Source organism: Diospyros lotus, chromosome 8 (assembly GCF_014633365.1).
Source record: "Diospyros lotus cultivar Yz01 chromosome 8, ASM1463336v1, whole genome shotgun sequence".
Taxonomy (NCBI): domain Eukaryota; kingdom Viridiplantae; phylum Streptophyta; class Magnoliopsida; order Ericales; family Ebenaceae; genus Diospyros; species Diospyros lotus.
The window spans coordinates 17,979,763-17,991,871 of record NC_068345.1 but is presented as its reverse complement, the minus strand read 5'-3'; the positions used below and the strand labels follow the sequence as shown (position 1 = coordinate 17,991,871).

The 12,109-nt window shown below is 37.0% G+C and overlaps 1 protein-coding gene and 1 non-coding gene across 2 annotated transcripts; one reads left to right on the top strand and one right to left on the bottom strand.

The window, feature by feature from the left end:
* Nucleotides 1-5,086: 5,086 nt before the first annotated feature.
* Nucleotides 5,087-6,484, bottom strand: LOC127808554 (uncharacterized). Its single transcript, XM_052347122.1, has one exon. It carries the CDS (start codon nt 6,482-6,484, stop codon nt 5,087-5,089), a length of 1,398 nt encoding a protein of 465 aa, XP_052203082.1.
* Nucleotides 6,485-7,017: 533 nt separating this feature from the next.
* LOC127809059 (small nucleolar RNA R71) lies at nt 7,018-7,124 on the top strand. Its single transcript, XR_008025065.1, has one exon. It is a non-coding gene; the product is annotated as a small nucleolar RNA R71 (small nucleolar RNA).
* Nucleotides 7,125-12,109: the final 4,985 nt, after the last annotated feature.

The window sequence follows — 12,109 nt, the reverse complement described above, 5'->3', positions numbered from 1 at the left end:
ATGTCTGCATAAGACTCCACATGGACCAGGCTCATCAGCTGTTGAAATTCAATTCGCAAGCCTTGCAAGAATTTTCATCCTTTCTCCACATCGTCCATCCCATACAGCGGCATGTACTTGATTAATCACAAAAAATCAGCTTCATATTGGGCCATCGACATATTTGGCCCTTGGCGTAGGCTCACAAATTCTCGAGCTCTAGCCAACTTCCAGCAAGTGGGAAAGAATTTCCCATTGAAAAGTTTCTTAAACCATTTCCACGACATCTGGGGTGCCTCCCCCAATTCTACGTCTATCGCCGACCCCTGAGATCCTGTTCGATTAGGTATCGCTTGCTGCATACACCTCCACAATTGAGCCGCTTCCTCTTCCAACATATAGGTCACATACTCGACCTTATCCTCATTTAAGATTCTCAATCTATGTAGGATCTTCTCCATCTGGTCCAACCAGTATTCACTAATTGCGGGGTCGTCTACTGGTCTTCCTCAAAACACCGGTGGATTTTGTCGTAGATACCTTTCCAAAGCATCTACTCTTCTTTGCTCGGGCTATAACTCTAAAATTTGCCCAGCCATGCCTTCTAGGATTTTCTCGATCCTATCAATCCGACCTTCACCGAGGTCAGCTCGTGCATCTCTTTGTCCTCCCGCACCACCTCCTGGGTGTAGGTTAGTGTTGCATTCTTCGCCATTGCCTCTCTCGCGTCTGTTCCTTCTTGTATTCACCATCTAGCAAAAAGACAGAGCAGATTATTAAATCACCACGGCATGGCACGATTCAAATCGAATAAGAAACATGAGTATGCCACTAATTATTTCAAAATTCCTAACCTAATTTTCCCAAAACTTACGGTGGCTTTGCTCATCTAACCACATGTGAACTTTTCCTTGGGTTCGCTCTGATACCAACTGTAACACCCCTGATTTTTTAGGCGTGTTATAACTTAGGATTTTAAGATTTCTGTAACACCCCGCCTTACATGGGCGTATCACTATAAGGGAATCCAGGGGAATTCTTTTTTTTTTTCCATGTCTGTCACACACGGCGCCATGAGAACAATCTTCACATACAGAGGAAACATTCATTGCATACAATGGTCGGCGCCCGCTGTGATTTCAAGAGCAATCTTCACATGCAGGTAAAAATTCCAAGAACCCCAGTCTTGCTTGTCTAACTAACAAGTCCAATAAACCTTAAACTAGACGAGACATAATGTTACGCAACGAAATAATTAACATTATGTCTCATAGCCTACCACGAGTTTCATACAAGGTGCTCCCACACCAAAATACGTATTACAACATTACAAAATGATAACAACAGTCTCATACATCCGTTCGTATATATATCAAAATAAATACTATCCTCTCCAAAACGATACAACATCTCTCAAACTAAACACTGTTGTCCTCACCGGCCAAGTCCTCGACCTCGCAGCAGTCCCTAGCTGGAACGTTGAATGTTCCAAGGGCATAACCCAGGTTAGATGATAAAACATCTAAGTGAAGGTATGAAACAGTTTACACAATGCATGAAAGACATATAAGCATGGCATATACAGACAACGACAACACGCAACGTGTCTAACTTGAGAAATCTCCCTAACATACTCAACCTCCCGTGGAAAACCCATTCCACACACCGTTGGGGTTGACCTTGCCGCAACATACTTAATCCCTCGAGTGCCCTACCGTGTCACTTGTTCACCAGGATTAACCTTGTCCCATTCTCAAGAAGACCCCATCCCGTCCCATACGGACCCAACAACGACACGAACAATTGACACCCCGATGATATGAAAATCACACGCCATGCACCGACTCCTGATGGGTGTCGAATCCAACAAATAATAAATTCTTGCTCTTAAAAATATGAATTGTGATAGTGATAAGCAAGGTCGTATCCACAGGGATTGGTTAGATCTATTCCTTTGAAAAATTAGAATAAATAGAAGAAACGATTGGGGGGTTTGTCTTATGAAATTTAAACAATTAAAAATAAAATATTATTCTAAATTAATAAGACAAATCAGAATGTAAAAGAAATTAAAGTAATCAATAGAAACGCTTCCAGTAGAAGGGATTTATCCACCAATGGTTATAACACTGATCATTGATACCAAAGTCACTAATTTTCCTTAAATACTTGGCCTTAGAAAGAACAACAAGCTCTGTTCATTCAATGTTTCCCTTACTTTTTAGTTAATTAAAACAAGCTCTTCAATTAACCCTTACCTTCAAACAACCCTAGAACGAGCTCTCTAGAATTTAATTCAATGGAAGCATTAAACTTTGTGGAAACGAGACCAAATCTGAATAATAAACACACAAGCTTGGTTTATTTAATTCAACACATGTACTCCCTAGGAATTGAATGAAAACTTGTCCATAATCATCAAACCTAGTTGCTACTTATGCAAGAAAGCCCAAACAATTACGGATTTGGTATTCAAGCCAGCAATTGATCATGCATCAAGAATTGAATAGCGGCCGTCTATGCAATCAAAACACACAATAATAAATAATAAAACCAGAAGATACATGAATATTCAAGATAACATCAGATTGCAAATAAACTCAAAAAGATCTCACAGTGTTCTTCACATGGCTTCAAAATATCCTTCTACCAAAAAACCAAAGTTTAGCCACACATAATGAGAGAAAGAACACAAAAAGAAGAGAAAATATGAAAAGGATGCTTCTTCCCCCTCTTGGATGTGCTTCTATGCCTCTTTTTCTTCCTAGTCATCCCCCCTCTCAAGCTTGGATCAAGACCTTAAATATCCCCCAACAAAGAATCCAAATCAGCCAAGGAATTAGGTCTCCTAGACTCCCGTAACTTGTGAGCCCATTTTGGGTCGGATAAAGAGCGTTCTGGCATCGTCCCCTTCTTAATAATTGTATTTCATATTGTTTAGATGAATTTGGGATTTTGAATCACTCAATTTGGACATCAGAAGCTCAAGTTATGGCCTTTTAAAGATTCCATGTTTGTGCAGAATTCTAATCCAATTAGGATTTGGCCCAGCTTTTCGACCCTAACTTGAAGCAATGTTTGGAGGCCCAAACGAACTCGGATTTGGACAAATCATACCATTCTGGAAATCCCAATAAGTCCAATACAAAATCTCTGAAGACCTTATTCATGTTCTTGAACTCTAACATGTTCAAAAATCTGCAAGAAACCCGAAAAGTCAAAATATTAAAAAGCTGAAATTTTGTAAGTAAAAGCCCAATTTATTCTAAAATTGCCTTAACCATAAAAATAAGTATAAATCAATACAATAAGGAATAAAACTCACCCAACAGACCATATGTAAGGGAAATAAATATATAGAATTATGCACTTATCAAATTCCCCCACACTTTGCTTTTGCTTGCCCTCAAGCAAGACTACGAGACATGACACATACATATTAATTCCCCCAATGACACGAAAAATATCACATATCATAATCAAAGACAACCCAAAGAATCAAACGCTATAACATGTCATGAACTAAAACACTCAACAAACTCAAACTAAAATAAACAAGAGATTTTCATTCAAAAACCAATCAACAAGTATGGTAGACCCTCACACATCACTCATAATTCACTCAAATGTTTAAGGGTTGGAAAAAATTCACTCAACATTCAATTCATGCTCAATTACTACCATAAACTTGCTTGTTCATCCAATCTTTGTTGTTGATGTCACATGTCATACACAAATCCAATGGTCTTTAATAAGGTTGTAATGGGGCTAAGGTAAAGGTAGGATATAAAAGGGAAAAAAAGGTTAAGACCTAAGAAACTAATAGAGCATTTAGAAACAAGCTGGGCTAATTAGGCATGAAGGACCCAACACCTCAACCAATAATCAAACACTCTTCGTTTCTTCCTTCCTTATTCATTTCTTTAAAAAATCATATATTATGTCCTTGCACCTTTTTTTTTTTCTTTCTTTCTTCTTTCTTTCTTTTTTTTTCAACATATTTTTTTTTCTCTAAGCATTGCTTAGGGTGCATATGCATACTCATATTTTGAACCACCATTTGACATGAAGGATGATGCAGGAGCATACTGTCAACCCCCAATTACTACTAAGTAGCTCAAAACATAGGAGTAGATAAATAACAATAACTTTTTTTTTCTTTTTCTTTTTTTGCTACAAGGACATAATATCATAAGCATTCCCCAAATACATTCCACTTCATCAATAATACAGCCATAACAAATCAACAATAGCATCTCCACACTCATTCAATTCACCGTCCTTTTCAAAACCCTTCGAATAATTTCAAATGCTCTACTAGTCCAAAGATGGGTAAACAAAATAAGGATAACAAATGAAAATGGGTTACGACTTATTAACAAGGGTTGTTGAACAAAGAAAAGGATAATAAGCTCAAAATAGGTATACTAAAGTCAATTTTGTAAAGTTGGCTTTTTAAGTCAAGTGGTTATAAATCCTATATGTCATTTTCATATTTATGCATGCACATGAATCTGCAACTTTGACTAGTATTACAAGCAAGTTTTATAGAAATTTTAAATGAATGAACATCACTCCAAAAGAAAACACAAGATTACCATGTATGTTTCAATCTCAAAGGCTCAAAGGCTCCCCCAATAATGGTTTTTTGGTCTACCAATACAAGTTAATACTCTTCAAAATCAAACTCGAGTCAATTCTAGCCTAAGTATGCAAGTATTTTGTTCAATCATGTTATAACATTCTCACCTCAAGTCAATCTAAGTTTATAACACGTGAATCCTTGAATATCATTGGGGAAACATCCTAGACATCCTAAAAATAATAATAATAATAATAATAATAAAAATAATTGTAATAAAAAAAAATTAACATGTTCAAAATGCACTCTCTAAACTCTCTAAATGCAATCACTCCCCCACACTTAAAACTTACATTGTCCCCAATGTTAGGCTAAATGCAAGAAAATAGCAAAGAAAAAAAATATAATGCATATGAAAAGAAAAAGAAAAGGGATAGAGAAAGCAAATCTGATCATCTTGGGTTGCCTCCCAAGCAGCGCCTTTGTTTAACGTCTTTAGCTCGACATTGCCACTTCTCAATCAGTTTAAGTTGGATCTCTCAATTGCACTTCATCTGCGGTTTGCTCCTGAAAACCTTCATGAAATGGCTTGAGCCTATGCCCATTGACCTTGAACACCTTATTAGTTCCTAAGCTTCGTACCTCAACTGCACCATAAGAAAATATGTTAGTAACTTCAAAAGGACCAATCCAATGAGAACGTAACTTACCAGGCATTAATTTGAGTCTTGAATTGTAAAGTAAAACTTTTTGTCCAAACACAAATTGCTTTCTAGCAACCATTTTGTCTTGAAATGCCTTTGTTTTGTCCTTTTTCTTATCCTTTGTCCTTACCTTCGTCTTGCCCTCATGTCTCAACTCAAAAGTCTCCTGTACAAAAACATTAACCACGTCAATAGAAAATGTAGATTGAACATCATTAGGGTACCTTATGTTATCAAATATATTAAATTTCACAATCTCCCTATCGAATTCCATGGTAAGGGTACCATCATGAACATCAATCTTTGTCCTTGCTGTTTTTAGAAATGGTCTCCCTAATAAGATTGGTGCTAGATTAGATGAGTCATCTTCTTCCATGTTAAGCACATAAAAATCAACAGGAAAAACCAATTCATTAACTTGCACTAAAACATCCTCAAGAACTCCCTCAGGATACACATTAGATCTATCAGCAAGTTGAATAATCACATCTGTTTCTTTAAATGGACCAATATTCAAAGATGAATAATTAGAAAGAGGCATGACATTTATTGAAGCTCCTAAATCTAACATTGCTTTCTCAATCCTGACATTACCTACTTTGCAAGGGATAGTGAACATACCTGGGTCCTTGCATTTGGGAGGTAATTTGTTTTGATGGACGGCTGAAACATTCTCTCCCATACTTACCTTCTCATTACCTTTCAACTTCCTCTTGTTGGTGCACAATTCCTTGAGAAATTTTGCGTACCTTGGGACTTGCTTAATGGCATCCAATAAAGGAATGTTCACTTCTACCTTTCGAAAAATCTCCAAGATATCCTTTTCTTGATCTTCCTTTTTAGATTTAGATAACCTACTAGGAAAAGGAAGAGGATTAGGTTTATCAGAATTATGCACAATTGTTTGAGAGATTACCTTAGAAGAGATTGTCGCCTCATTTTCTGCCTCCTCTTTTTGAGTCTTCTTAGCTAAATCTGTAGGATTCTGAACAAGAATGTCAATTTCTTTTCCACTTCGCAACGTAATGACACTTACATTTTCTCGAGGATTTACAATTGTTTGGGAAGGCAATTTCCCAGAACCTTGAGCTTCAAGCCTGTTCATTGATGTTGCTAGTTGACTAATTTGATTCTCCAATTGCTTGATGCTTGTTCTTATCTCCTGTTGAAATTGTTGTGTGTTAGTTGCAAGTGATTTAACAATTTCTTCTAGAGACATACCTGAACTTGAGGAAGGTTGTTATGGTGGAATATGTGGTCTAGGCTGGTAATGTTGGAATTGTTGTCTTGCTCCATAACTGAAGTTGGGATGATCCCTCCACCCTGGATTATAGGTATTTAAATAAGGATCATACTGCTTTTGTGGTGGGCCTGGGAATCCTCCAACTGCATTGGCATGCTCTAGAGAATCTTCTTGAAGTGTAGGACACATATCCGTTGGATGACCAGTAGCAGCACAAATTCCACAAGCTTTAACTTGTTGCAAATTTCCTATAGCCAATTGTTGAACAAGGGAAGTTAGATTGGATATTTGATTTTCAAGGGAAGATATACTTACCTCATTCACACCTTCTCAAAGGGGTGTCTTGTCTGAATCCAAACTGTTGTGAGCTAGTAGCCATGATGGAAATCAAATCTTTAGCGGCACTAGGGGTTTTGTTCACTATAGCACCTCCACTAGCTGCATCCATCATTTTCCTCTCCATAGGTAGTAACCCTTCATAGAAATACTGAATGAGAAGTTGTTCAGAAATTCCATGTTGAGGACAGCTGGCACACAATTGTTTAAATCTTTCCCAATACTCGTGAAGGATTTCTGTATCTTTCTTCCTTATTCCACAGATCTCCCTTCTGATGCTAGCGGCTCGTGAAGCAGGGAAAAATTTATCAAGAAACAATCTGACCATCCCAATCCATGTAGTTACAGAACCTGGAGGTAAGTAAAACAACCAATCCTTTGCTGCATCAGCCAGTGAGAATGGAAAAGCATGCAATTTAATTTGTTCTTCAGTCACTCCTTGTGGTTTCAGGCTTGAACACACCACGTGGAATTCTTTCAAATGCTTATGAGGATCCTCACCTGCAAGACCACGAAAAGTAGGCAACAAATGTATGAGTCCTGATTTTAATTCAAAAGCAGCATCTAAATTAGGGTACTCAATACATAAAGATTGTTGGTTCAAATCAGGAGCAGCCAACTCCTTTAATGTCCTGTCATTAATGGCCATGACTTCCTCTTCTTCTGAATCGCTGGATGGAATGGAAAGAGTGTTTGAAGCTATATTGATGCCTGATGCTATTCCCGAAGCCTATTTTGTTGAAACTTGCTTAGCTTCTCTTCTCAACCTATGGATAGTTCTATCAATTTCCAAGTCAAATTTCAATTCACCTTGATGAGAAGATCTAGTCATAAACCTGAAAACACATAAGACTTACAAACAAACAAACAAAATCACTAAAAAAAAATAAAAATAAAAATAAAAACAAAAAGAATAAATTTACTTGACACCAATCCCCGGCAACGGGGCCAAAAATTTGATGGGTGTCGAATCCAACAAATAATAAATTCTTGCTCTTAAAAATATGAATTGTGATAGTGATAAGCAAGGTCGTATCCACAGGGATTGGTTAGATCTATTCCTTTGAAAAATTAGAATAAATAGAAGAAACGATTGGGGGGTTTGTATTATGAAATTTAAACAATTAAAAATAAAATATTATTCTAAATTAATAAGACAAATCAGAATGTAAAAGAAATTAAAGTAATCAATAGAAACGCTTCCAGTAGAAGGGATTTATCCACCAATGGTTATAACACTGATCATTGATACCAAAGTCACTAATTTTCCTTGAATACTTGGCCTTAGAAAGAACAACAAGCTCTGTTCATTCAATGTTTCCCTTACTTCTTAGTTAATTAAAACAAGCTCTTCAATTAACCCTTACCTTCAAACAACCCTAGAACGAGCTCTCTAGAATTTAATTCAATGGAAGCATTAAACTTTGTGGAAACGAGACCAAATCTGAATAATAAACACACAAGCTTAGTTTATTTAATTCAACACATGTACTCTCTAGGAATTGAATGAAAACTTGTCCATAATCTCAAACCTAGTTGCTACTTATGCAAGAAAGCCCAAACAATTACGGATTTGGTATTCAAGCCAGCAATTGATCATGCATCAAGAATTGAATAGCGGCCGTCTATGCAATCAAAACACACAATAATAAATAATAAAACCAGAAGATACATGAATATTCAAGATAAAATCAGATTGAAAATGAACTCAAAAAGATCTCACAGTGTTCTTCACATGGCTTCAAAATATCCTTCTACCGAAAAACCAAAGTTTAGCCACACATAATGAGAGAAAGAACACAAAAAGAAGAGAAAATATGAAAAGGATGCTTCTTCCCCCTCTTGGATGTGCTTCTCTACCTATTTTTCTTCCTGGGCGTCCCCCCTCTCGAGCTTGGATCAAGACCTTAAATATCCCCCAACAAAGAATCCAAATCAGCCAAGGAATTAGGTCTCCTAGACTCCCGTAACTTGTGAGCCCATTTTGGGTCGGATAAAGAGCGTTTTGGGCTTCTTCCCCTTCTTAATAATTGTATTTAAGATTTTTTAGATGAATTTGGGATTTTGAATCACTCGATTTGGATATCATAAGCTCAAGTTATGGCCTTTTAAAGATTCCATGTTTGTCAGAATTCTAATCCAATTAGGATTTGGCCCAGCTTTTCAGCCCTAACTTGAAGCAATGTTTGGAGGCCCAGACGAACTCGGATTTGGACAAATCATACCATTATGGAAAGCCCAATAAGTCATCTACAAAATCTCTGAAGACCTTACTCATGTTCTTGAACTCTAACATGTTCAAAAATCTGCAAGAAGGACGAAAGGTCAAAATATTAAAAAGCTGAAATTTTGTAAGTAAAAGCCCAATTTATTCTAAAATTGCCTTAACCATAAAAATAAGTATAAATCAATACAATAAGGCATAAAACTCACCCAAGAGACCATATGTAAGGGAAATAAATATATGGAATTATGCACTTATCAACTCCTTTGTAAGAAAAACAGTTGATGCAATAAACCCCATGTTCAATATGAAAAAGATGTCACAAACACACAAGAGGAATGCCTTTGCAAAATAACCCAAGTTCTAGAGGGTATAACCGCTCACTAGAATTGGTCTAATAGTTCGGGAGGGTAAAACCGCTCACCAAAACCCACTACACACACTCCAACACACATTCAAGACAAAGTAAAGCTAGAATCAAACCACTCACCTCAATTCGGAAAAGTCCAGTTTTTGCCTTGAAAAATGTGTCGCGCCTCAAAAAATGTGCAATCCTTCTTTCCAACACACTAATCGTCTCATATTCACCCTTAGGACCTTAGAAATCAATATTTCTATTTTTCCTCAATTTTCTCTATTTTTCTTCATTTTTAAACCTTTCTTACCTTCGAAAATTCATAAAAAATACCTAACATCAAGTTTCACCAAATATTTTTCCATGATAATTCCTAAAATAATTTTACAAAAATTATAAAATTAAAATCAAGGAAAAACCCGCCCTCACGCGCTACCCAGGGGCTCGGTGAGTGAAGCCCACGCGCGGCTGGCCAGGTCGTCTTCTCCGGCCTTCTTCTCGAGCTCTGGCTATCTCCGATGCTCAATCCAACTGTAGGGCCTTGAAGCTCTTGAAGAGGTGACCTAGATGGAACCTTCAAGTGGTCGAAAAAGTCGCAGAAAGATTCCTTAAATGGCAGTTGCAGGTCTCGATCTGGCCACACCCATTTTTCCGGCGAGCTTCGTAAAACCCCTCCAAACCTACACCAAATCCTCTCAAACTCTCCAGAAATTCTCCCTAAACTTCAAAGAAAAAAACCCCCTTATCCGTGAGCCTTGACTTAGCCTAAAACACGAGAAATTTTTACCGTTCTTGTTTTTGAAACCCTCGGCCTCCACCCCTTTTAATACTCGATCTCGACTCGATTCCCCACCATATCTAGCTCGTTCTTATCCCTTAAACTCAAATCCATCCTCCAAACCAATCAAAAAGCCCCAAATCACGAGCCTAAGCCCTCGAAAGATTCGGCCAAATCAGAAATCTCTTCTGCCACTATTTTTGGTCACATCCTAGCATTTTTCGGTCTATGGTGAGTCCCAACTGCTTCATCATCGTCTGGAGCTATGCTAGCACCTCCCAGGCGACCTTCCCGACACCTCTAGGCTGCTGGCAGGCAGCCACAAGGCGGTCGGTCAAATTCAAACCTTGCAAATTTTTGAAATTTGCACTCTAGCCCCCCCAAGAAACTTCCATTTGCATTTTCTCCCTATCTATGGCACCCCTATATTTTCTAACCTTTGAGATTGAAACATACATGGAAATCTTGTGTTTTCTTTTGGAGTGATGTTCATTCATGTAAGATTGCTATAAAACTTGCTTTTAATGCTAGTCAAAGTTGCAGATTCATGTGCATGCATAAAGATAAAAATGGCATATAGGATTTATAACCACTTGACTTAGAAAGCCAACCTTACAAAATTGACTTTAGTATACCTATTTTGAGCTTATTGTCCTTTTCTTTGTTCAACAACCCTTGTTAATAAGACGTAAACCATTTTCATTTGTTATCCTTATTTTGTTTACCCACCTTTGGACTAGTAGAGCATTTGAAATTATTCAATGGGTTTTGAAAGGGACGGTGAATTGAATAAGTGTGAAGATGCTATTGTTGATTTGTTGTGGTTGTATTATTGATGAAGTGGAATGTATTTGGGGAATGCTTATGATATTGTGTCCTTGTAGCAAAAAAAAAAAAAAGTTATTACTATTTATCTACTCCTATGTTTTGAGCTACTTAGTAGTAATTGGGGGTTGACAGTATGCTCCTGCATCATCCTTCATGTCAAACGGTGGTTCAAAATCTGAGTATGCATATGCACCCTAAGCAATTATTTAGGAAAGTAACCGGGTGTCTTCATCACAAATGTCGACATTCGTGTCAAAAGCCAAGTAATGCTTAGAGAAAAAAATATATGTTTAAAAAAAAAGAGAAAAAAAAGGGGGGGGGAAAAAGGTACAAGGACATAATATATGATTTTTGTAAAGAAATGAATAAGGAAGGAAGAAATGAAGAGTGTTTGATTATTGGTTGAGGTGTTGGGTCCTTCATGTCTAATTAACCCAGCTTGTTTCTAAATGCTCTATTAGTTTCTTAGGTCTTAACCTTTTTCCCTTTTATATCCTACCTTTACCTTAGCCCCATTACAACCTTATTAAAGACCATTGGATTTGTGTATGACATATGACATCAGCAACAAAGATTGGATGAACAAGCAAGTTTATGGTAGTAATTGAGCATGAATTGAATAATGAGTGAATTTTTCCAACCCTTAAACACTTGAGTGAATTATGAGTGACGTGTGAGGGTCTACCATACTTGTTGATTGCTTTTTGAATGAAAATCTCTTGTTTATTTTAGTTTGAGTTTGTTGAGTGTTTTAGTTCATGACATGTTATAGTGTTTGATTCTTTGTGTTGTCTTTGATTATGATATGTGATATTTTTCGTGTCATTGAGGGAATTAATGTGTATGTGTCATGTCTCATAGTCTTGCTTGAGGGCAAGCAAAAGTTAAGTGTGGGGGAATTTGATGAGTGCATAATTCCATATATTTATTTTCCTTACATACGGTCTCTTGGCTGAGATTTATGCCTTACTGTGTTGATTTATACTTATTTTTATGGTTAAGGCAATTTTGGATAGGTTAGAATAAATTGGGCTTTTACTTACAAAATTTCAGCTTTTTAATATTTTGACCCTTCGCGCT